Source organism: Podarcis raffonei, chromosome 10 (genome assembly GCF_027172205.1).
Source record: "Podarcis raffonei isolate rPodRaf1 chromosome 10, rPodRaf1.pri, whole genome shotgun sequence".
Classification (NCBI taxonomy): Eukaryota; Metazoa; Chordata; class Lepidosauria; order Squamata; family Lacertidae; genus Podarcis; species Podarcis raffonei.
Genome location: NC_070611.1, coordinates 2,832,373 through 2,858,105, shown reverse-complemented (window position 1 = coordinate 2,858,105; position 25,733 = coordinate 2,832,373). Strand labels below are relative to the sequence as shown.

At 45.2% G+C, this 25,733-nt stretch overlaps 1 protein-coding gene across 2 annotated transcripts in view; it reads left to right on the top strand.

Annotated features, from left to right (window-relative positions):
- Positions 1–3,671: 3,671 nt before the first annotated feature.
- Positions 3,672–25,733, top strand: part of FRMD4A (FERM domain containing 4A) — a 464,351-nt gene continuing 442,289 nt past the window's right edge. Inside the window, exons 1-2 of one of the 2 annotated variants that reach the window (XM_053406326.1) lie at positions 3,672–3,771; positions 4,224–4,361. In XM_053406326.1, the coding sequence (XP_053262301.1) occupies positions 4,299–4,361 (63 nt within the window). In that variant the 5' untranslated portion in view covers positions 3,672–3,771; positions 4,224–4,298. Of the gene's footprint in view, positions 3,772–4,154; positions 4,362–25,733 lie in introns of those variants that run through there. The other variant, XM_053406327.1, reaches the window with a different exon arrangement.

Sequence of the window (25,733 nt, the reverse complement as noted above, 5' to 3'; positions counted from 1 at the left end):
CCTGAGATTCCAAGAGAGAGGGTTTGGAAGAGAGATTCCTACTCTCCAGGAGCAGAGTTAAGCACAATGGCAATTGCTCCAAGCACATCAAAACTCTTTGATTTGCATCAGGGAAGGGGCTTGGGTCCAGCGGAATCTTCTGCAAAGGGAGGGCCTCTGGTTTGGGGGGGGGGCTCAAGTTCGCAGTGACTCAGAGGCAAAAGAGCTAGCAAACCAGGAGCCCAATGGACCACGAAAGAGAAAACATCACTTTTGTCCCATCTGCCGTCTGTGCAGAGAGCATGTGTATGCAATACAAACAATTAAAACAGTGTGACCTCCTCACAGTAACAGTCATTGGAACTAGTACTATTTTTCTTGGTATGTAAATTTAACGCTTACAGGGTGGCAATTGCCTTTTGTTGTGGGAAAGATAACCCCTGTCTTGAGCAAGTCCCCATTTTTTTGTGGTGAGAAAAATAATAATCACAGTTCTTCCTGTACTGCTGTTTGTATTGCTAGAGACACCTAAGAGGAAGAAAAGTTTCTTTTCTTTCCTCTAACCCTATGACCACGTTTAGAATTTCCAGCCAGAACTGGGCAAATTCCATTCTACGTACTAAGGAAGCCCAGTTTTGTCCCAAACCAGCTGAGCAAAGAAAGACACATTCTGTCTCTGACCAGTCTAACAAAGGGAACTAAATTCCCTCCTTGTTAATTAAATCTCTGAAATTGTTGGTCTGCTTTATTCTGTTACCAGTGTTCTAACCCTATAAAAAGCCTTTAAGTCAGTAAGTGATCATGTGGCAATTAATTAGCAGTGAGATGGCCATGTGATTAACAGCTATGATGTGTTTAGAGCCTAACCATAAACCTTCTACACTATTTTCCCCCTCTCTCTACTCACTAGCCTACCAACACCCTTCTTAGCCAGTTTTATGTTACAATTCAGTTTTGGATTTATAGGGATTTAAATATTTTCCTAGAGACTAATAAACTCTGTTATAAAAATGACACAGCAGTGATTTCCCCTGCCCAAGTTGACCTTGGAAAGGCACCTTTTGCAGAATTATGGCTGTTGAAATAAAGAAAGACCAGTTTCCAAAGAAGAATTGTAAGCATTTATTTTTTGTTTAAAGGAACCACTGTTCCATAGATAGTCAAAATAGACAGGAAAATAGAGCAAAATCACAGTGTTAAATTGCAAAGTATAATTTTCCAGGAAACAGGTTTTTGGAACAGCAGCCTAACAGCTACACGTCTAAAGGAACACAAAAATGTTTCCACAGCTGGTCTCCAGGGCTGATTTCATTGTTAATCCTGGAAGAGCAAGGGCTGAGCTTGGAGGTAATTGGCTCCAAGGATCTTGTCCACATTCTTGGGCTGTAAAAATCAAAAAGTATCCATAACACAAGGACAAGTACTTCCCCACAGTTAAGACCATCCAAACTGGGATGAATGCAAGTGAATTTATTCACAATGTGCGCTTAGAAAAATTGGTCACAACAGGCCACTGAGAGGTCATTTCCAGGGCACAAGGGGACCGACACGGCTCCATCAGGAGAGAGAAGATGCATTGGAGTTATTATGTCAACCACCTGGACCAGAGGTTGACCAGGGCTTTGACCAAACTGTAATTCTAAATGAGGGTGTATTGCAGAGGTTTTCAACCTTTTTGAGTCCATGTCTCCCCTGACCAAGTACATTCTTTCTGCAGCACCCCTGTGGGGCTCAGGATCCCAGTTATGTCACCCCTTGCCTGCAGAGCTGGCAGCCTCTCACCCTTTTTCGAGCACCCTCCCTTGTGCAATGTTCCCTCAGCCTCCTCTCCTCTCCCCTCTCCTTGGGAGTCCTCCAGGCAGCCACTGCTGCTGCCCCTGGTCTCTAAGCTGCCCCCCAATAGGTGCCTCCTCACACTGCCCCACAGGGAACTGGGACTTGTCTGTCCATTCCCAACAGCAAGGACTGGGGGACTGGCAGACTGGGCTCCCTCGCCCACTTGTTTGCCTACTCTGAGGCCGCTTCAGCTCCTGGCAACCAGCACCCCCTGGCCAGCCCCAGAGACACAATTCACCTGGGTAACTTGTAGCCAGGGCTGCTGCAACAAACAGCTGTGCAAGCCTTTGGGGGGCAGATATGCAAGAGGGCATCAGAGGAGGGAGGGGAGGAAAGAGGGACAGAGGCCCATCATTCAAGGCACCATCATTCAAGGCACCCCTGGGTGTCACAGCACACTGGTTGAAAACCACTGGTGTATTGGATTGTAGGCTTACTCTTACAGGGGAAGCAGGGGCAGACTTTGGTCTTTCAAATTTCAGTGCTGCCCTGTCCAAGGCCAAAATTCGGCACCCCCTGCATATTGCTTTCTGTTCTGCTGAATTCACTACGTCATAGTTGTGGCGCCCTATGGCGCATCCAATGCGGCAGGTCTGGTTGCTCTGCCCTAAATCTGCCTCTGGAAGAAGTGACTGTGTGGCTTGTGTTGGTTTGTGTGCACTGATGGGTGTGGAAGAGAGAGAGAAATCTAGCCCCATTCATATGATTCCATATGGAATGAACACATGGACAGTAGCAACAGCATCACACATCTTGATCCAACTTCCACATATCATCTGAATGTAGGAGGAACTATACTGTAGTCCTTTCCCCAGTTCTCAGACCTTTACTCCATGTGCAGAACGAATGCATGCTTCACCTGTGCTGCAACATGGATTTACATGTAGAAGCACATGTGTGGCAATGATAGGACTCCATGTGACTGAAAAAGCAGTTGGCAATTGCATGGAGCCCAGCTGTCATACGTCTGTGCAGACACACATTGCAGATGTGTAATTCAACACATGGCAAGAAGCAGGGCCAACTGCTCCCCACCAGTCTTACCTGCTTCTCCCTCGCCAAATGTTGAGTCTGCTTTGACCCCATCCATCAGTTTGGCCCCATCCAAAAAGTCTGTTTCATGGACACACTAAAGTCATAGCTTTGTGACAGGACACATGTTTTGTGTGCAGAAGTTCCTAGCAGGAGATGGTGGCAGGTGAGATGGACCAATGATCTGACAGCATAAAGCTGATGCTCACCTGATTCTTTCTACATGTAGAGAAGCTAATGAGGATGTTTTGTGGGATTTGCCACAGTCATGTACAAGCAGATGCCTCTCATGAGAATTCCCCTGAGATAATCCACTTGGCCCAAGGGATCTTTAGATAAATAATTGAAATGAAAACCAGTGGAGTGGCTTTTGAAAGCAAGGAGCTTTATTTAGATTCCTGTGCTGCTCTCCCTTTTACATCTATTCTTTAAAGAAGGAGCTCGTTATCTGAGCTAATTAATCGTTGTCCCTTAATGGTCTCCTGCCCCCAGAATCGCTAGCTTTTTGACGACCACCTGAGCATCGCAGGGGACCAGACCCCTCACCTCTCTCTGTGGAAACAGAGGAGTCGGAGGAGAACAGGAAGCCTGTCTGCAGCAGGCATGCAGGGGAGCCGGCGTGATCAGAACGCTAACAGGGCAGGCTGTGTAATTACATGTTTCTTGTAAGTGTGTTAGCTCCATGGGGAGCTGAGTCCATTTGGAGACAAGGAGAAATAGCCCCCCCTTTCAGTAAGGTGAAAGGGTCATCGCATATCCTAGTTGCCATTCAAATATAATAAAGGTAATTGTTGCTCTAGAGTGCTGGCTCGCCTTGCTTTTGCTCAGTCATTCCTCATGTCTGGATTATGCAGACGGCTGCTTTCTAACTAGGGAAGCACACACTGCTTTGAAGAAGAGAGAAGACCATTTGTTTTGCAAGCGGTATGTTGTGATTATTATCTTTTTGCATTGTTTCTGCAGTATCGTGAGGGGGTGTATGGAAGACTAGAATAATACAAAATCTGGGCTGTAGAAGCTTGAACCACAGTGCAGATTATTCTCTTGACAGTTAAAAGCAATTGATATTATTCCTCATGCAAAGGTGGGGGGGGCTTTGCAGCATTCCTGTATTTTTAACTTGTTGTCGTAAGGTTTGTGTTAGGATGAATGTCATGTTGCTGTTGCCGTTTGCACCTCCTTTTTAACCATCCTGCAGATTCCAATCTGATCTTTCGTCTCTCTAGCCAGATTCCTTACTGCATCTCCTCTCTCTCTCTCTCTCTTGAGTGTAAAGTTTGGCCTAGCTGAAGCTTGTTTCAACCCTGCAGATTTTGTTTTTTGGGTAAAAGAACTCAGAGCATTTTCTCCCTGAGCTTGGTTTTGGATGTTTCCAGGCTGCAGGAGGGGCCAGGGGATGCTTTGCCCTTGACAGCGGGCCAAGAGCCGACCGAATCCAGGGGAGGATTTATATGCAAGACGACAAGGCGATGGCTACGCAGCGAGCTCCGGAATCTGCTCTCAGCTTGTTGATGGTGAGTGGTTTAAGGGGATGTTGAGCTTGAGGTGGCCTGGGTGGATCGAGGGTGAAGATCATGTCAAGGAATTGATGGATTATATTGGTATTGTGCTGCTGCTGGTGGTGGTGCTGGTGCTGGTGGGGAGGGCTGGCTGTTGTGCTTTTTTAACAAAATGGACAAGGAAGGTGTTTTTTCTTTTTTTCTATGGCCACCCCACTCAACGCTAATGATCACAATTTAGAGAAAACTTCAAATTTACAGATGTCATCTTTTTGTGGCCCTGTTGTTATTTTTTTAAAAAAACTATTTGTCTCCTGTTGTCTTCTGGTTAAGGTGCTCTTGGCAGGTTGGGGTGGGGGGCGGGGGGCGGGGGGGGGGCTGCCATCAAATGTAGATAAACTGTAATGATCATGATAATAGCCTGCATGTCACAACAAGTTAGCATGCAGTTGTTTGTGTTTCTTAGAAGAGCTCCTGAATCTCTGCACTATTCAGGATGAACCCCTGGACCTGTGCCCTTGCCTGCCTCCCTCCCAATGACAATTCAGAGTGCCTTTCGCAGATGATGGTGTTAGCAACCAGAGGATGCCACCTCGGGGGCTGCATGGAGCACCTAAAGATCATGCAAGACCTGCCTATCTCGGGGGGGGGGGCGATGGGTAGGGTGTGGGTTTCAGGCACTGCCCACAACACGTGGACCTACTGACCCACTCTTCAAAGTTCTGCCAAGGAGGCTGAATCCTGGAAGGGTGTGACTTTCTGTTCATTTGCTTTTATTAAAACAAAGCCGGTGGGCTTGAATTCCCCAGATTATACATTTCTTTTGCATCTTTCACTCTTTTTTTGCCATCTGGAATCATTTCAGTCCTGAGCTTTTCCAAGCGTTGAATTAATCCTCCTTCCCACCCCTCCCTTTGCAGGCGATGGAGAGGGTTGCAAATGGCAGGGCAGTATATACATATTGATCTCTGCTTTCTGATGGTGCTAGAAATGGTCTCCTGGAACTTGGCATTTGCAGCCGTAGACTAATGGCCTCCTGGCACTTTGAGTGGTTAGCAAAGGTCAAGCAGAGAAGAACAACTTTTATGTCCATTACTAAATACTCTATTAAATTTACTGATGGTTTGTCTTTATATTTATCAGCGGCTGTCATAACAAGCAGCCAGCAGTGTGTTGCTTTCTCAGTGTTTTCTATGGTTCTTTAAATGGTTGCCTTCTGGGCTTGGCCTGTTTAAATCTGCAGAAGGAGCCCTCTCTGCCAGTGCAAAACCCAGTAATGGCAAGAATGGTTTGCAATGCACTGCAGATGATGCTTGGAGGAGCAGGTGCTTGGGCCTCAGTCTCAGTGATGGGGGGACAAGGGAGCTGGGATGGATGCTGTTGCTGTACAAGTAAGACATCTGTGGGCCTCTCCAAATGGCCTTCCTGTTGCACGTTCAAGGTGATTGGTATTCATGATGCTTTGGGGGCAATCACAGGTGACCTGACTTTCATCACTGCTTGTGTCTGTGAAGGTTTGGGGACGGTCACACTGCTTCCTTTTCAGTCAATCAGGATCCCTAACTTTCTGCTGAACCCCCCATACCACAAGTGTTCTGGTTTATTTCTGTCCCATTTTATTGAACTTTAGCCCCTCCGAACAGTAATGCTGTAGAAGCAAACTAACTAAACAGACTAAAGCAGGATGGTATAGACACCCTTAATGCCAATAAATACACCTGCCATAAAACCCCCGCCTGGAGGGGCTGGTCTGTCTTTTGCCCGTCTGCCACAATCACTTCCCCAATTATTGTTTATTGTATATGTTGAACTAATTGGATAGCTAAGTTGTGCCCCTGAAAGACTACCCAGACAATGTGGGATGCCTTTGTGCATAGCTTAGGCAAATGAGTGTGCAGTTTACTGACCCGCCGCTTTCGTCTTCAGTGGTTGGCGTAGTATAGCATAGTTTTACTGGTTGCACCTTTAGGAGTAGCAGTAGTAGAGATCATGCTGTTGACGTGAGCCTGTCCTTCAAGGAATATGAATTGAAATGAGTGTAGAAGTGTTAAGTCATTCTCAGTTCCTTCTCTTCTTGAGCTGCCTGATCCACAGCCAAGCTCCACTGCAGAGCCAGCATTCAAGCTATTTTAAGCTCACTGGACTCCAGTGACACCATAGAAAAGCACAGACCAAGAGGAGGGTGTGGTGGCACCTTAAACACCAACACATCTAGTATGGTAGAGGCTTTCCTAGACTCAAGCCCACTTTGTCCCATGCATGAAGGGAAATCTTATCTGGCAGGCATATAAGTGAGAAAGCTATGGAGGTGGAAGCTAAGTGGCAAAGAGAAGCAAAGACACAGTCAGTGACCATTAGAGCTTCAACAGGCACCTTGACTGGACTCTTTTTGGCCCCTGCTGAAAACATTCTTAATAGACAAGTCTGCCCAAATGCTTAGAAAGCTGAAGCCTTAGTATTTAAATTTTTGTAGGTTTTAAAGTATGGTTGTGAATTTTTCTCTATTAATTATTTTATCTCTTTGTAAACTGGTTTGAGGGTGTGTGGTTTTTTACAGGTATATAAATTTACAAAATAAAATAAGTAGCCATACCATAATTTTTCTACAGTAGCAGATTGGTGATAATGGCTTGAGATTATTGCATTAACTCCTCTAGTGAGGAAGGGAGCCATTTCCAAGAAACAGTCAAAGGTAGAACAGAGATTCTGGTGTTTTCCTGCTCCCTGGATTTCCACAGGCATCTGGTTGGCCCCTGAGAGAACAGGATGCTGGACTGGATGGGTCCTCTAGCCTGATTCCTCCCTCCCTCCCTCCCTCCCTCCCTCCCTTCCACATAAGGTAAAGGTAAAGGGACCCCTGACCATTAGGTCCAGTCGTGACTGACTCTGGGGTTGCGGCGCTCATCTCGCTTTATTGGCCAAGGCAGGTGGCGTACAGCTTCCGGGTCATGTGGCCAGCATGACTAAGCCGCTTCTGGAGAACCAGAGCAGCGCACGGAAACACTGTTTACCTTCCTGCTGGAGCGGTACCTAGTTATCTACTTGCACTTTGACGTGCTTTCGAACTGCTAAGTTGGCAGGAGCAGGGACCGAGCAACGAGAGCTCACCCCATCACGGGGATTCGAACTGCCGACCTTCTGATCGGCAAGTCCTAGGCTCTGTGGTTTAACCCACAGCGCCACCTGCGTCCCTTCCTTCCACATACATACATACATACATACAAAATTTGTATACCACTGGATAACGAAACCTCTAAGCAGTGGTCAGTTAATTAACACATACAGTGGTACCTCTGGTTACGTACTTAATTCATTCCGGAGGTCTGTTCTTAACCTGAAACTGTTCTTAACCTGAGGTACCACTTTAGATAATGGGGCCTCCCACTGCCGCCGCGCCACCGGAGCACGATTTCTGTTCTCATCCTGAAGCAAAGTTCTTAACCCGAGGTACTATTTCTGGGTTAGTGGAGTCTGTAACCTGAAGCGTCTGTAACCTGAGGTACCACTATATTTGGAATTGTTGCCTTTGGTAACCAATGTGACTATATTGTGAAAGTGGCATTTGACCCTTGGTAGCTTAGCTAGTCACCAAGTGATGAATATGCATTTGTGGACCAACCCTAAGGCCTCCAATACAAATTATATTTACTAGGAAGCAAGTCCCATTGAACTCAGTATGACTTTCTTCTTTGGAAACGTGTTTAGCGGGGATGAGCACTTACTACTGATAATTACATGAGCATTATGAAAGGCATGCACATTTCAGCAAAGAGAAAATCCTGCCTAACTCTTTTCCTTTTGCTCCTGTCTCCTTTCCAATGTGCTGTAAAAACTGAGCAAAATTGTCTATTTATCTTCCTAGTTCCCATCTCATCCCAACACTTCTCTAAATAGTTTTCTCTTTACAATGTTTCCATAATTCATTTAGCAGTGAGATTCACTAATAGCATCTCTTTATACTCCCAGACTCCTGCAATACGGATATTATATTCCTGGCCCAAGGGAAAGGTCTAGGAAGATGGCTTTTAATAACAAAATGGGCAATTCATGTCATGGGAGACATTACTTAGCAACTAGCAAAATGCTCATCATTGTGGTGTTCTTGTGAAGGGAAGGCTGTATTCATTTTATGAACTGTGTTTCTGTACCACCGCATAGCTAGCATTTTCTGGGTGGCATACAGAGAAATGATTGAAATGCAATATGAGCAATTAAAAATGCAATTGCAGTGAAACATATTGCAGCAAGGAAAGATCAGTAACATCAGACTCACATCTTAACATTTCAAAATAAAACCAGCAGAGCTTCAAATCTTTTTAAGTCCTTGAAAGGTCTCATAAAAAGCCAGGGTGAATAAACTAAAAGTTTTGCTGGACTTAGGGGGAACACAGCCTAGGTGCTAGTCAGTCTTCTCTAGCAGCTGCCCATGAAGTCTCACTTGGGGGTGGCACTGGGAGAAGCACCTTGGACAGTGACCTTTGCGTCCAGAACCCAGCACAGGCGGAAGGGAGTGATCCTTCAGATAAGCAGTCTCCAAGGTGTCTGGGGTTTCAAAGGTTAAATAGTCTGGAAGATGGTGCAGCTGACAAGGCAGAGTGTGGTGGCCAGTCTTGACCAGGTTGCTTCTAGACCCTTTTCAAAGGCAAGCCAACACATAGACAACCTACAGTCGCCTTGCATACTGTAACAGGGTGTGTCATTTTAGGGAATGAAACTTAATTTTTGCAAATTTCTACAGTGAGGGGATCTTACAAATTTTGTTTTTGGGTGTGAGGAATTCCTGTCTGCTATTATTTTATGTGACTGGCAGCATTTAGTTTGGTAAGTCTACGTTTGATGAAGAAGCACATTTTGGAAAACCCCAAAATTGTAATTTTACTTTCTGAAAATGTCACATAATACAACAGAGGTGGAGATGGCTGCTCCGGCACCCGGTGCGGCACACATGCTGTGCCCCTGGGGGCGGGGTGAGCCGCCTGCTGGGCGGGGCGAGCATCCCAGGGGGGCGGAGCAGCGATGTAACCCTCCCTCAGGGATGACACCCGGGGTGACCACACCTACCACATCCCCTTCCTCCGCCAGTGTAATACAAACAAACAACTGGAAACACTTGGCAATCATTTGTAATGATTTCTATGCCATTTTACACACATTTTACTTACCAAGCCAAACTAAATTATATTGATTTAACCCAAATATATTTTGAATTCCCAAGTCATGTTACAACTTTTTAGCACCCCTCATTCTGGGAATTGGAAAGCTGAAAAATTCAATATGCCCTAATATTGCAAGGACCACTGCCACCATCCCTTGCTGGGTCAATTCTTGCCAGTGAGAGTGGCATCCCCCAGGGTCTGGGTGAGTGCCCCAGTGCCCCTCTCTTTCCTCCACAGGAACAAACAGCAACCATTCACTTATATGGGAGAAAGTAGAGATGCACATTTAAATGAGTGCTAATCCAGCTCCCTTTGGGACTCCCCCCCCCCTTATCTCCATAGCCCTGGCCCAGGCTGTTTTTCTTGGCTAAAGGGAAGGAATGCTGGGAATATGGATAAGGAAGAGCTGAGCAAGAGAAAGGCGCTTTCTCCCATGGGTGGCGCTTGCATGCTCCAGGGAGGCTGGAAGGGGTCCTTTTCCACCCACCCTTCCTTAGTCGGTTTGGGGCTCCCTTTGGCTTCTCTTTCTGATTGCAGTCTGAGAGGTTTGTTAGCTTGTTGCTGGTGTGCTAAGATTCTCAGTAAGATTCAGATTCCCCTCAATGTAGGGATTGCTACCAACTTGGATGGCTTTCACAGAGGATGTAGACCAATTCACGGATGATCTGTTTATCTTCTCCCTCCCCTGTCAGGGGCCGGGTACTTCTCACGTGCTGGGAAGGGCAGGTGGGAAGAGTGCGGCTGTGGCTGCTGTCCTGTTTGCGGATCCTGCTTGAGAGGCGTCTGCTTTGCCCCATGAGGACCAGATGCTTGTCTGGGTGGCTCTTTGGCCTGATTCCACTGGGCTCCTGAATCTATTCCCATACTAAATGGCACAAGGGCTCTGCATCTGAAGAAGAGCATCTGCTGCAGCTATATTTTTATACTTTAGCATTGCTATATTTATTGCAAGAACAACACATATCACTTGACACACAAGAGCATTTCCCCTTTTTGAAGCAAAATGGCTTTGGTGTGCACACAAGCTGCCTAGAACAATGGCTACTCCGTGTCCAGAGTCGATGTAGCACATGTGGTGCCTTCCAGATGTTATGGGCGACAGTGTCCATCAGCCCTAGGCAGGGATGGGGGTTATAGCCCACAACATATGGAGGGCACCTTATTGGCCACCCATTGATCTAGAACATCTGCCCTAGTTTATACCTGCGGCTGGGATGGCACTGCCACAGCATGGTAGAGCACCTTCCCTGCTTTATCTGCCCTACTGTTTTGGGAGCCTATTGCCACTGAGAACTCTGGGACACACACATTCAGTCATGCATTAACTTCACAACACCCCTCCTTTAAAACCAATCAATCCCCGAAAGGGCAACTTGCCCAAGGCCACCTAAAGACCCTCAGGCCTGAGCAGGGATTTGAATCTGGTCTGCCATAATTAAACCCAACATGCTCAGTTTCTGTTTCACACTGGTCCACCTCTGGAAGTTCTTGATTGTTTGCCTTGAAGCATGGAGGGAAGGTAGAGGAAAGCATGGCTTGCCACTTTGCAGATCAGATACAAGCTAGTGGGCTGAGATGGTATCCTAGGTGAACACCTCCTGTGAGTGTGTGCCATTTTGTAGAAAATGAAAGTGCATTATTTGACTTGCTGAAGGTAATATGCTTATGGGGCTGAAATATAGTACTTTGCTGAAGCCCCCAAATGACCCCTTTTGTCTTTCTCCCCATGTGACTTCAGGCAAGTGACACTCAGCGGATGCCGGGTGCAGCAAGCGCGTCCTGCAGCTGGGGGCAGGGCAAGCCACCCGTGGGGGTTGGGTGCGCTCCGTGGAGCCTCTCTGCCGCCTCCCCTCAGCTGTAGGGTGGCTGAGGGAGAGACGGAGGGCAGGCACAAGTCCCATGCCTGCTGTTTTAGGCAGCGCAGAGCCTGCAGGTTTTCAAGCCACCACGTCACTCCCAGGAGAGACGCATGGCTTGGGCATGCTGCAGGCCCCACGGTAAGTGCCCAGTGCCAGCCACGTTTCATTACATTGTTGACTGAACTAAAAGGTTTTGTGAGCCCATTTTTTAAAAAAAACACCACACTCATATTTTTGTCATTTTGTCACCCCCCTCAGTGATGACACCCGGGGGTGGCCCACCCCCCCTTCCTCTGCCACTGGTGACACTGCTATGCATGGTAGTTTTACTGGACACCCTCATTATAATTTTTTGGGACATGGAAGTTAAGAAATACTCAGAGAAACCACATGGCAGAAAGGAAGTCCATGTCCATGTGCACTAAGAGCTCATTTGCAGCCACAAGTGTGAGGGGAGCAGGTGTCTCTTGACTCTCAGCACACTTAAACAAACTTTAGTGCCCGGGACACTCTGAGGGAAGCCGTGGCTGCCCAAGTGTCACAATAGTGTTTTAGATGTATACTGTGGGTGGCCAGACAGATGCGTAAAGGTTTTTCTTTCTCCTGCTGCCGCAATATAGATGGCATGGAACTGAAAAGGAGGCAACGTGCTGTCATGTTCTGAATCCTGGAAATGTCAGACAAATAGGATGGGCACATTTCATAGTCCAGTAGTTTACTCTAGTTATGCAGACTTCATAGCCGAAAGCATGCGCAGGCCAGCATTGGTGCCCCACTTGAGAGCCGTAATATATTGCTCAGATTACAGGAGATAAGCAGCATCGCTTCAGTCTTGGCGATGGGAAATCAGACCAGCTACAATAACCCAAGCTACTCTCTTATATCATCAGCTGGTTGACACCTGAATGGTGTGTTGAGGCTGCTCTTGTATTTGCTGCTTCATTGCAGAGGGGCTATTGAATTTCTCATGTGGTTAGAATACAAAACGCTGATGGGAATGGCTCGCAATTGGGAGCCTGGTTCCTTAGCTTCATTTTATCTGCCCACATAAAGCCCTTTTGAAGGCTTTTCAAATAAAAAGCGTGTATTGATCAAAGGGTATTGAATGGCACTGTAAGTTAGGTCAGTTGGGCTTGGTTGCGACAGCATTGCAGCATTCTGGCAGAATGAGATCCGAGAGGCCTGACCTCTAGACTGCCAGAGGTTAACGTGCCTTTTAATTGGTATTTATTGGATGAAAGTTGTTCAGAGTATAAAGGTGTTCACTGATGGCCCAGTGAGTTAAAATCCTGCTGTTTGGGGTGATCTGCTCACGTCTTCAACGGTTGCCCTTGGCTTTGTATATGAGTAATAGATCCCCATCTTCTGATCCTGGGGCCTCTTTTTAAAATTCAATTCTCATGATCCCAAGTCTTTGGACGGATTTTCATGCTGCTATCTGGGGAGGGGCTCAGTGTTGGAGCACACGCTTCACACCAACAGGTACCAGCTTTGAATAGTTCAAGCCTTGATGTCTCTGGGGGTGGCTGGAGATGGCTCCTGCCTAAAAGTGCCAACAGTACTAAGGCGGAGAGCTATATCCAAATCTGGTCTGTCCCAGGGTCCCTGAGGATAGGAGCTACATCTGCGAATGCTGGGGAAGGAAAAGGTCCTGCTCTGCGGCCTTTTTGTTTTTGCCTGGCCTCACAGCAGGTAGGCCAGGCTGATCCAGAGGTGTCATGCTCTCTGTGAGTCAGCGCCCCATGGCTGCATACCCTCTAATCGAGGGGCCTTCCAGTGTTGTGGGACTACAACTCCCATCATCACCTTGACATTGGCTATGCTGGTGGGGGCTGATGGGAGATGGAGTTCCGTTGCACCTGGAAGGTTACAAATTCCCCATCTTTGACTTAGACCAACTCCTGCAGTAGGGGAAAGAGGGGCACACCTTTGTAGGTGGGATGGAAGTTCAGTGGCAGAGCAGGTGTTTTTCATGCAGAAGGTCCCAGGTTCAATCTCTGGCATAGTCAAGTAGAAGATGGTGAAAAAAACCTCTTCCTAGGACCCCAGACCTATTTCTAGTCTAGCTAAATGAACTACTAGACAGACTTGGTACCAGGCAGCTTTCTGTGTTCCTATGAAGTATATTGAATTGTTCAATAAAAAGAAAAGCATTGGGTGTTTTTCCATATTTTCCTTTTATAATGGATTCGCTACCTTTTACTGTCTATAACATTTCACACTAGAAAGCCCCACCTGGGGGAAATTATTACTAGAAATTGCCTACCCAGAGATATTTCTTTAAAAAATGATATAAACTCTTTTTTTAACCCACCAAGCTGTACTATTCCTGCAGCTCCTTGGATTTTGCTCCTCATAATTTGTGAAAAGATAATGAGAAACTGTTGTAGAACATATGTTTGGACTAGTACCTGTTTGAAATGTGTGTTGTAGCTAATATATTAAAGCAGGAACAAGGACACAGCCTTGGAATAATTGAGCCTGAATCTCCTTCCCTGATTTTGATTAACATGAACAAATGAAGCCTTAATGGTCAAAGCCCAATGCATTTTCTAATTAATCACAGGCTGACTAAAAACAATGCTTTGGACCATTACCTTTGTACCATTAGCTCTAAAGGAAGGGACTCATCAAGGACATCTTAGTGGCTCCTATATGGAATATGTTGCCATGGGCACCCAGGGCAGCTATTCACCATCCTCTCTGTTTTAATGTGCAGGACTACAGGCAGTGTGTCTTTATTAATGAAGAGTTAGCTTTATTTGAGGATTGGTGGCAGTGATTATTCCTATTAATGCAACATTACATCATCTTTGGAAATAATATGACAAAGCCCAGCCCTTGAGTCCTTCCTTCTTTCAGTCAATTTGCATTTCTCCTGCAGTTTATGACAGCAGGTTGGGGTTCAGATGGGATGTGAAATAGTGAGATCATTATTGGCAAGGCAATGGCGTCTGCCTTTCAAAAAAGAGGAAGATGACAGGACAGCTGATTCCTCCCCCTCAGCTGATATTTTTAGGTGACACAGTTCCCATTTCAATGGCTGGTGTCACTTGTAACCCTTAGGAAGGGAGCGCCATCCATGCGCCATCTGCCTCAGCGATGCAGCAGATGCACAATTGATAGTCATTGCAGAGCTGCACTTGCTTTTTTGCAAAAAGGGAAGGCTGAATTTTATGTATACATCCTAAGTCTCAGTGTGCATCTGAGTCATCGCTTTGCATAGTCTTTGTACGCAGAATCGCTACCTTTCCTAGCATTATGGAACATGGCAGGTCAGGGCGGCTTTGGCGGTCACTTGGCTGCAGTGATAAAAACAGCATTTAGGTACAATTAATTGTTTTTAAACTCTACTAAAACTTCATCACCAACCAGTGAAAGTTCCCTCTCTCTGCTCTCTCACACCTGTTACTTGTGAGATAGGAATTTAATGACCACTTGGTTTGTTTTCTAAAGCTATTTTGGTTCTGGTGTGTTACTGTAAAAAAAAGGTAAAGGACCCCTGGCAGTTAAGTCCAGCCGCGAACGACTCTGGGGTTGCGGCGCTCATCTCACTTTACTGGCCGAGGGAGCCGGCATACAGCTTCCGGGTCATGTGGCCTGCATGACTAAGCCGCTTCTGGCAAACCAGAGCAGCGCACGGAAACACTGTTTACCTTCCCGCCAGAGCGGTACCTATATATCTACTTGCACTTTTGACGTGCTTTCGAACTGCTAGGTTGGCAGGAGCAGGGACCGAGCAATGGGAGCTCACCCCGTCGTGGGGATTTGAACCGCCAACCTTCTGATTGGCAAGCCCTAGACTCTGTGGTTTAGATCACAGCGCCACCCACCTCCTGTGTGGGGCAACTAGCTAAGTAGACTAGCCATTGTTTGTACAGCAGCTGCCCAGACCACAGATTTCCAAATCAGGACTTTTGATTCTTCACCTCTAAAGGCAGAGCTCAGATATCTGAGGTGTTGTGGAAACCAGACTGAACTGCATGCATTAAAGAAGGTGGAGAGGCCTTAGAGTGAAGGTTTGTGCATCACGCCTTTATCATGGGACGGGGAGCCTGAAGCCTCCTTCCCTGTTAGCCAACAACGCAGTGTCCACAGGTTACGAGAGGGTGGCCTGTGTTTAGAAACAAAAACTGCACGTACATGCCCAGAGTCGTCACACTATTCCTTTTTCTAGGCAGCCTTTGGTGACTTGCCCATCCCACAGAATCAGGGGCAGATGAATACTATACGCTTGAAGGGATCATGCAAACCTCTCTCTAGTCAGGGGTCAGTGAGCTGTGGATTGCAACGCTTGCCAGTGTTATTGCATTTGCTTTGAAAGCCCAAGCATGTCCTGATAATTCAATCTGTCTCCCAGCTGCATAACACGTGAGAGAGGCCTGTTGTGCCTTTTGGCAGCTCAGTCTTTCCCATTTATATAGCCCCAGATTGCCAGTGCCCCCTGCCTGCCTGCCTGCTTGGACCCTTTTGAATATTATTGAGTGTTTTTAATCAAACTATTCCTTGAGACGGCCTGTTTCCTTTCTGTCACTCTGCCTTGGTAGTTACAGGGTTCTTCCAGATAACCTACTAACTAAGCATTCATCCTGATTTTCTTGCACAGAGCTTATACAGTTAGACTGGTCCTGACCTTTATTGAGCATTTGTTCTTATTTATTTGTGGAGTGGTTATATGATAATGAGCATCTACCCTTTTGCTTGCAAGGCTTTTATACAGCTTCCCAGTAAAGATTCATTCATTTCACTGTCACTTTTCTAACTGCCTAAAGTTTGTTTCTTTTAAGAAGTGGATTTGCTGTGCTAGCACAACAAGAGTATCTAAATCACCTTTAATTGTGCAAACTTAAATTTCCAGTATGTGCTTGATTCCCTCCCACAAAATAGCGATAGCCTGAAGGCAACCACAATGCACTGGAAGGTGAAGAGGTTGAATTACAATGGATCCATGACGTGGCATAGGTGCTTTGACACTTGCATATTCCCCAATACAGTGGTACCTCAGGTTAAGTACTTAATTCGTTCCGGAGGTCCGTTCTTAACCTGAAACTGTTCTTAACCTGAAGCACCACTTTAGCTAATGGGGCCTCCTGCTGCCACCATGCCGCCGGAGCACGATTTCTGTTCTCATCCTGAAGCATATGTAACCCGAGGTACCACTGTACTTTGCAAACGGAAATAGGGACACTTTCTCAAATTCCTTCCACGCTGGGCATAGCTGAGGGCACTTCTCTGCCTGCTGTGCACCATCCTGTCCATTACTTGATTTGGAAACAGGTGTGCTAGACAGATTTATTTTAAAGTGCGTTTGAGCCTCATTTGATAGGCATGTGTGGAAGACTGTCAGCTGCCATGGGGCTGGTTATTGGCAGCTATTTTTTGTATTTTAAATCACTACAAGTTTGAATATGTATTAATTTGATGACTTGTTTTTTTGCCTTATTTATGTGCTGTTGTGCTTTTTATATGATCATAGTGATTGTCATGTTTCCTAATTTTTAAATTCTGCTGTTATGTCTATGAGCCTCTTTGAGCTCAACATTGTTGTTGGAAAAGCAGAATACAAGTATGTAATCAAATAGATAAAAACAGCAATAGCATCCCTCAAAGATCCTCCCCTATTCAGCCACTACAGCTTTTTGTAGCTGGAGTCAGTCCGGGCCTGCAAGGCAGGGAGCTGATCCTCCAAGCAGAGCCGGAGCTAGCTGCTCTGTGCACACGGGGGGGGGGCATGGGGCGGGGCAAGCATCCCGGGGGTGAGGCACCCATGGGGGCAGAACAAGCTGCCCATGGTGGGCTGCTTCCTGGGGGGAGGGGAGGGAGCCACGCTACTTTGCCAGTAGCCTTCCTCTCTTCCCTCCTCCTTTTGACAGCTTGGGGGAGGCTTCCCCCCCGGAAGCAGCCCAGGAGCGGGGGGCAATGGCACACCACCCACCTGCGACTCCCAAGCCTCCCTCAAGCTGTCAAAACGAAGGGGAAAGGGGGGAAGGCTAGCGGCAAGGTGGCGCAGCTCCGCCCCTTCCCCGACGGCTCGGGGTAGGCTTGGGAGTCGCGGTCGGGCAGCGCGCCAAATGTCAACCCCCCCAGTGATGACACCTGGGGCAGACCACCCCCACCGCCCCCTTCCTCCGCCCCTGCCTCCAGGACTCACGGCAAATTCGTCTCCCTAATTTATGTTATTGTTTGATTTTTTTGTGAGCTGTCTTGGAAACCCAAATGGATGGAAGAGTGAGGTGAATTGATAGAAAATAAATAATACAGTATCCCAAAATTGGTGACTGCTGGCATTCCCACTAGGATTTTGTGAACAAAAGCTCCGAACCAGATATGTTTTCTCACTTTTCAGATATATAAAATGCCCTCTGAAGAGATGTGCCCCTGGTTTCATACAATCTCAGTGATCGATGGAAATCTAATTGTTTTCTTCAGGCATTTGGATTACTTGAAAATTGATTTGTAATACCTCTCATTGCTGTTTTGTATTTTGTATTTTTATTATTTTGCTTTGGGCTTTGCTTGTTTGTTCTGTTCTGTTCTTAATTATTTTATGACCTTATTCTTTCTTTTGATAGATACTTTGAGGGTCTGGAAAGGCAGGATAGAAATATATTCTGTAATAAACTAAAGTAAACAAGCAAATGCTGGCAATAGGGCATTGCCCTGAGGTCCAAGGAGACCTCCTGCCTGAGAAGGAGGCCTTGACATGTGTCAAAGGGAGATCATATCACTGGGGATTGGCAGTGTGCCCAAGGCCACTTAGGTTGAATTCAATGACACTCCTCTGGGAGTAAACCCCACGAGGCTAAATGGGACCCACTTCTGAGTATGTATAGGATTGCCCTGTTAATCATTTCATGACGGGGTTTCTTGTTCATTGCATGCCTTTAGTTGTTAAAAAAAACCCCAGCAGCTCTGGTCATATAACCCCATATGCATTACTAAACCCAATCAAGTTGATTCCTTTAAGTCTTCCTCCATTTATTTCCTGGAATCAATATTTCTGGAAAGAGCGCTAGAAAGAGAACTATGGCAAAATTCTCCTTGTACTGTTATGATGAAGATGAATAAGGAAAGAAATGAACAGGACACTTGCAGCAACTTATTAGGCAGGTGAATATCCAGAACTATTTGTAGAACTTAATACATCTGTGGCTAAAGTAATGAAGACATGGCAAGTTGAAATCAATCTTTATTGATTATAGCTTGGACTGGAGATCTGCAAAATACAATCCAATTCCTTCATTCTCATTAGGGAGTGTCAAGAGGTGCTGGAAACCATTTGTGGTAAATTCCGCAAGTTGTCCTAGATATATATTTAAGGAAATAAAACAGTGGCAAGGCAATACAAGACAACTATAACTGTTTGTCCTGTATGGCTCACTGCCCCCCCCCCCATTGGCCTCCTTAGCCATTAATTAATGATAGGCTGTTTCACACATTAATGGAGCAGCATACCTAAGGTTGTTCCCAAGTATGCACGCAAAAGGAAACCCCAACAAAGGATGGATGGATCTGTCCATTTCAGTTCTCAGGGTTTCTCATTTTATCTATCTTAAATTAAAATCTTCATATTTGTACAGCAATTTGCATTTTTTTTAAAAAAATGCTTATGAAAAGTCATCAGCATTTTAGTTTGATTTTTCCTAATAAATATATTTTTGTGTGTAATTTTGTCAAATTACATTTTTGCAGAGCAATTTCCCCTAATACAGTGCATTTTGTATGCTATTTTCACTAATATATATATTCTTATGCACGTTCCCCTACCATATGCATTTTTGTACACGTTACTTGAGTGTACAAAACTGCACTGCAAAATTCAGAGAAGTGAGACTTGGGAAGGATGGCTGTGTATCATAAGCCCATAAGCATGGGCCAGGGCTCATGGCAGAAGGTGGGCAATGACAGGTGTCTTTGTGCCATTTCCACCTGTACAATATACGATCTCATATACCGTATTTTTTGCATGTACATACTTATTTTCAAACACTGGCTTTTATCACTTGTTCTGTGCAGACTGATAATTTAAAGTAGTAAAATACAAAATTTGTCCCAAATAATTAAATTTTGCACATATGTGCCATTACCTCTTGCTGGCTTCCCCAGAAACCTAGAGCCACTGGAAATGATGTGCAGTTCCATTAACAGAGCAGGGATCCTTGGCTGTAAGAATGCACATTATCTATCTATAGTTGCTTTTTTGATATAGTAATGCAGCAACTTGACTTAGACCAAATAAATATCAACAGATATGACTCCAATGCTTTCTGTCTAACTCTATGCTTATTGAAACATAAACACTAAAGATTCTGATCTCTCCCCTCCCCCCCATGTATTCATAATGCAAAATTTAGTGATATTGCCAACATTTGAAAATAGCAGACTCAAAATACATTTGGTATGGTGAATCCAGCTCCCTTGACTAGGAATTCTTACTGAGTATTTAGAGATATGATAATTATTAATCAGACTATGCCCTAAAGCTGGTAATATCTGTGAGTGTGTGCTCATGCTCATTATCTTCACCCAGGGATGGGAACTTGTGGCACACCCTCCAAGTGTCCCTATTTCCCTGGGACAGTCCCAGTTTTTGATTTCATCCCAGAATGTCCCACTTTTCCTTAGGATGTCCCTTTTTTCATCGGAGAAATGTTGGAGGGTATGTTGTGGCCCTCCAGATGTTGCTGGACTCCAATTCCTATCAGCCCCAACCAGCATGGCCAAATGGATGATGGGAGTTGTAGTTCAACATCTGGAAGGTCATCATGAGTTTTTCAGGAAGTACAGGCTCTTGTGAAGGTTGCAGAGTGCAGACCACCAGAGAGATGATTTGTCGAATGTAAGAAAGGACACAAACACCCCTTGGCCCACCTTGAAATGTAAGTATGCACATGAAATGATTTCTACCACCAACCCATGAGAATTTAACCAAAGTTTTCTCTCCCCTTTGAAAATTTTCAGTTGCAATTTCTTTTCCTGTTAATAGAGAATGGTCTGGAGGGGAGTGGTAGAAAATGTTGGCACAACACTATTGGCAGTTGTGTTCAACCAAGAGTGAAAGTTTATTAGAAGATGGGAGTCCATTGCAAAACTAGACAAAGCCTTCTCACCGCATTGGAGCTGATGAAGGGAAGACGGTGTGGCAATTTGAATTGCAAATCGACAATCTTCCCATTGCTCTTGGCAGACGTGAATTCAATATGCCCCATGAAGCAACTGCTGTTCAATATGCAGCTTCTCACCATAGAGGGCTTCTTTTGGCAGTGAATGAAAGAAGTGGTGCCACTGGGTGCCTTTTTGCCAAGTCCAATAAACCCTGGGATTATTAGTCTCCTGGCTTCCACAACTGAGCCAACTCAAAACCATATGGTTCCTCTTCTTAAGCATTGCCATCCAAAAGCAATCGCCTCATTTCCCTCTCTCTTCTTTCCTCACTTCATACGCTTGAGAGGGCCAGAGCCATGATGAGCAAGAGCCATAAATATGGAAGAGGCAGGAAACTTTATGTCTCCCCATGGCCTGCTCCATCTGGCGGGGGGAGATCAGAATCGGGCTTTGGTGGTCCTTATACCTTCCCCTCTCCTGTTATCGTCCTGCCTTCCAGTTTTATTTATGGAATTAGAGTCCAGTAAGACACACTCATTTGGTTTATTTATGTGTACAGAAGGAGACTCTAAGAGGTGTTCCAGGCTATGCTAATTATATTCCCACTTGCAAATCTTATAAAGCACAAACTGCAAATTAACTGTGCCTGTAGGACTAGCAGCTATTTTCTAAAGTGTTTTCTTTCTTTAAAAGTGAAAAAAAAAGAGTCGCCATGCAAGGGCTTTCAGGAAGCTCTTCCCCATAAACCCAGAACAGTCAAATTTTTCGCTTCATTTTTCTACGAAGGCCCCAAGATCTATAGAACGTGCAAAATACATAACATGTAAATTAAAGAACAAAGTGCATCTGAGCCAGGGGTGCCAGCTCCTGGGTCCGAGGCCTTTTGGGGCCCCTGTATTTTGGGGAAAGAGGCTCTCCCCCATGTTCAAAAAGCGTGGAGGCGAAGTGCAGAGTTGACAGTAGTGCATCTCCCGTGGCTGGTGCTCCTCCTCCTCCTCCTCCTCCTCCTGCCATGGAGGGAAGGAGGCTTGAGGTAGCCTCCCACCAGCAGCGGCGCCAAGAGGAGGTGGAGCCACCAGCCATGGGAGCCCTGCGGCCACCACATTCGGCTCTAGCCTAGGAGAGGTGGGCACTTGGCTGGGGGAGGGAAGAAGGCAGGCATGCCAGGCTGCCGCCACCACCACCAACTGCCTTTGCTCACTGCGCTTGTCTTGGCGCCTGCCATCCCGACTTCCCCGGCTGGGAAGGAATGTGGCATGCTGAGCTCCCCGCCCCCCAATGTTTTGTCCCACTTCTGGGCTTCTGAGCTCAGCATCTAAACAAAGCTACTGTTATATCTAGTGTCCTTATCTTCCAGGATGGAACATGGTAGCCTGGAATTGGAAGAATCGAGATATGATTCCCCTTAATCAATGGCTTGACAACATGACAACATTGGCAACATATGAAAGGACAGTTTGTAGGCACAGACTTTGTTTGGATAAATACAATGATATTTGGAATGAGTTTGCAAAGAATATATTAGGTTATTGACAATTATATGTGTATTAGGATAATAAGAATACAGTGGTACCTCGGGTTACATACGCTTCAGGTTACAGACTCCGCTAACCCAGAAATATTACCTCGGGTTAAGAACTTTGCTTCAGGATGAGAACAGAAATCGCGAGGTGGAGGTGCAGCGGCAGCGGGAGGCCCCATTAGCTAAAGTGGTGCTTCAGGTTAAGAACAGTTTCAGGTTAAGAACAGACCTCCGGAACGATTTATATTCTTAACCCGAGGTACCACTGTATCTACATCTGTATATTAATATATGGTAATGTAACAGTATTTTTTTCTTTTTTTAATTCTCACTCTTTTTTTGTCCCACTCTATAAAAAAAGGGAGAAAATTGTTCCAGGCTTGAACTCTGACAGTGAAGACAGACTTGCTATCTGTTCACCTTTACACAGCCTGTGACTGTTAAAAATGAACTCTGTGTTACTCAGGTGTTTCAGAAGTCTCTTAAACGTAACAAGAGAGATGCCCCTGTTCAGTCTCTCTGATTGAGTGTCCTCACATTTCACTTTATCTATTTCAATCTTAACATTAATAAATGAAACCTATTTTAAAACTTGAAATCCTGTTATTTCATTATGATTTATACAACATCGTTTTAGCTGTTGGGGTGAAAAGCACATACAAATAATCCCACTTGCATGGTGTCTATGCTGGATATTTTTAGCTACTCCCAGCAGACCTGTGGGATTTGGAGAAGCAGCACCCCTTCAAATACCTTGGCTCCAAATACATCTCTGACACTATTCCACAGAAGCCCCTAAGACTTCCAGTAGAGGCCACAACATTTGTGGAAGGGAGCTTCTCCCTCCCCCTTTTGTAGTAGCATCGTATTTTCAGACAAGCTTGTTTGCTCATGCCTTATTTATGCTGTGCCATTCATGGAAACTCCAGGGTATTCCTCTCCTCCTCACCCATTTGCATTATGTCCTCAAACAAAGTGCTTCTGGAAGGAATGTTCAAAGCATTTGCTAGTGCAGGAAATGGAACAGGGAGTCAAAGTCATCGGGGAACAGCCTCCCACCCCACAGTGAGCAGGATAACATAATCTGATGCAAACTGGAGGCTTTCTCGTTCCCTTCCTCCGCCGTTTGCCGAGGATGTTGTATAGTAAAGATTGCATTTTGTAAAATATTTGTTGAACGCCTCGTAACATTGCCTGGCAGACTCTCTGATGTCACTGCATCTTGGTGGCAAAGCCAGTTCACCAGGCAAAAGGGAAGCCCCAGGAACGAAGGAGGGCAGAGCTCTTGCCACTTACGTAATAGGGAAACACCTACTGGGTGGTTCCTCTGACCCCAAGCCGCCTCCCTTGAGTGGCAGCAGCTCTCCAAGGTCTCAGCCAGAGGCCTTGCCCACTCCCTGCTACCCAGTCCTTTTAACAGGAAAGCCAAGCCCTGTATCTGGACCTAGGGATGGGGGAGGAATTCTGTTCAGTTTGCATGTTAATGAGAACCTCCCTAATGTGCAGCTTTTGAACCAAGCAATTCGACAACTAAAATGCAGAAGTGACCTCCTTGGGGCCCGAGCCTGGACAGTGTGTCTGGAGGTCCTGGGCTGCCCAGACGACATGCCCCCCCCCCACATGTAGTCCAAAGGAAAGCAGAGCAAGATGTTTGGCTGCAGGAGTTGCTGGAAGGAGGCGTGCAAGGCGCCATCCAAATGCCTTAGGGACTGCACTCCAGACTTCTGTTATAAATCTTTTGTATATACGATATCTTTATTGTCATTGTCCCATGCAGAACAATGAAATTGAAAAACTACATAAAAACTACATAAAACTACTATAAAACTGCATAAAACATTCAAAAAAACCCTAAAAACTCTGAAACCCCATTTTAAAATACTTTCGAATGTATTTCCTATCAATTAAAAATTTGATGTGGTGCAAGCAATTTTTTATTCTGAAAGTGTGACCCAGGGAAAAAGTTTGAGAACCACTGTGATAGTTTCGAGGTGGACTCTGCATGCCTTTGTCATTCCTGTTTTGCTTCATGTGCAACCGTGAACAATGGCCTTGTCCTCATTGTTTCATTGCCTCACTCTAATCCCCAGCACAAACGAGTTGATTTAATGTATTGTTATTATAACTCACTCAATCCACAATTCAATCAGTTGTGTGAACTTGGAGCCAATGGGAACAATGCAATTTTTTTGGTACTTTTATCAACGCAGATTTGACCCTATTGCACACTATTTCATGTAAATATTTTGAGCTGTCAGAGAAACATTTTTTTTTAATTGTTCAGCTCAATAAACTCATTTACATTGGGTTCAATAGAACTTTTCATTATTCAAGCTGATGTAACTGTGAAGATGGAAATGTATGTATGTATGTATGTATGTATGTATGTATGTACCGGTATGTATGGTGTGATTTTAAAAATGTGTCGTTGCCTGTTGTCAGTGATACAGGATGCATTCAGAAATTGCATTCCTGAGCTTCCAAATAATTGCATCTGTTATCATGGCTTGTGTGACTTGCATAGACTTGAAAAACAGTTTTCACTTTGATTAGAGTGTCCTGGCAAAATAATTCACTGTGATTAAAAGCTAGACATGTCTGTCAAGACAACATATATCTCCTATCTCTCCACAGCTCCTCTCTTGAGCTCTGAGTGTTTCCCAGGTCAGCTGGGTGTCATCTCTTGGGGGGGGGTGATGGACATGATTTTTTTATATATATCCAAGGTGACGGAGCCACTTGGAAGCTTAAGAGAGTCTGTGACCCACCTCAAGACACTTTCTGATGGAGGCATAAAGTGAAAGTCTTATCTGATGCTAATTCAACTAATAAACACAGCCTTTGGTTAGTGTTCACAGCTGCAAATGCTTCAAATGAACCATCCATTCAAGTATGATTTTCATTTGAAGCAGGATAAAAGCAGCCTTGTTGCAGAAAGTGAAGGTCAATGGAATATCAGATGATCACATTCCGGCCTGAGGAAAACAAGACCTGCCGTGAATAGATTTACAGGCTGCTGGGTATAGGAGCTGCAGGGACCGTTCTGGTATAATCTGAGCTCCTGTATAGTACAGGTCATGGTCACTGGTTGTGGATAGCATTTATTTAGTAGAGACAAACAGATCCGGCTAACAAGAGAATTTCAAGGCAAGCTTTCTTTGACTCTTGGGATGGAGCCTGGCTGTTTTTCTTGTTGCGTGTGTAACATGTAGCCTGACCCTCAATGTGATCTCCACATTTCATTTGGTGATAAATTATGTCGCTGAAGTCACTTTGAAGGATCTGAGTAAGGTTTCTCTGTAGCCTGTTTGGATAGCTGGGATTTATATACAGTTAAGAAGGAACGGTTAACTGTCCTAACTGTTCTTATTGATCAGAGAATATTCCTGATTTTCTTGCAGCACCTTTCTGTGGAAAGTCATTGCCCTTATTTTGGATCCAATTTGTCACTTAGGCAGGTTTTGGGGTGGAGTAAAAAAAAGGTTTGTGTAAGTTGCTATAGAATTGTCATTATTTATCAGGTTTGGGACTCCTTCCCAGGATCTCTAGAAGTTAAATGGCTCAGAGGTGTGTGTGTGATTTTTTTTCCTAGTTCATGAATGTTAAGTGTGCATGCTTGAACACGGATACACCATGTGGTGAATATCTTGCCATTTTGTATGTGCTGCAGTTGACAAGGTTCCTTTTGCACTGTGGGCAATTCTGTTTTTCCTCTTACATCTTTAAAGGAATACAACAGGCCCCC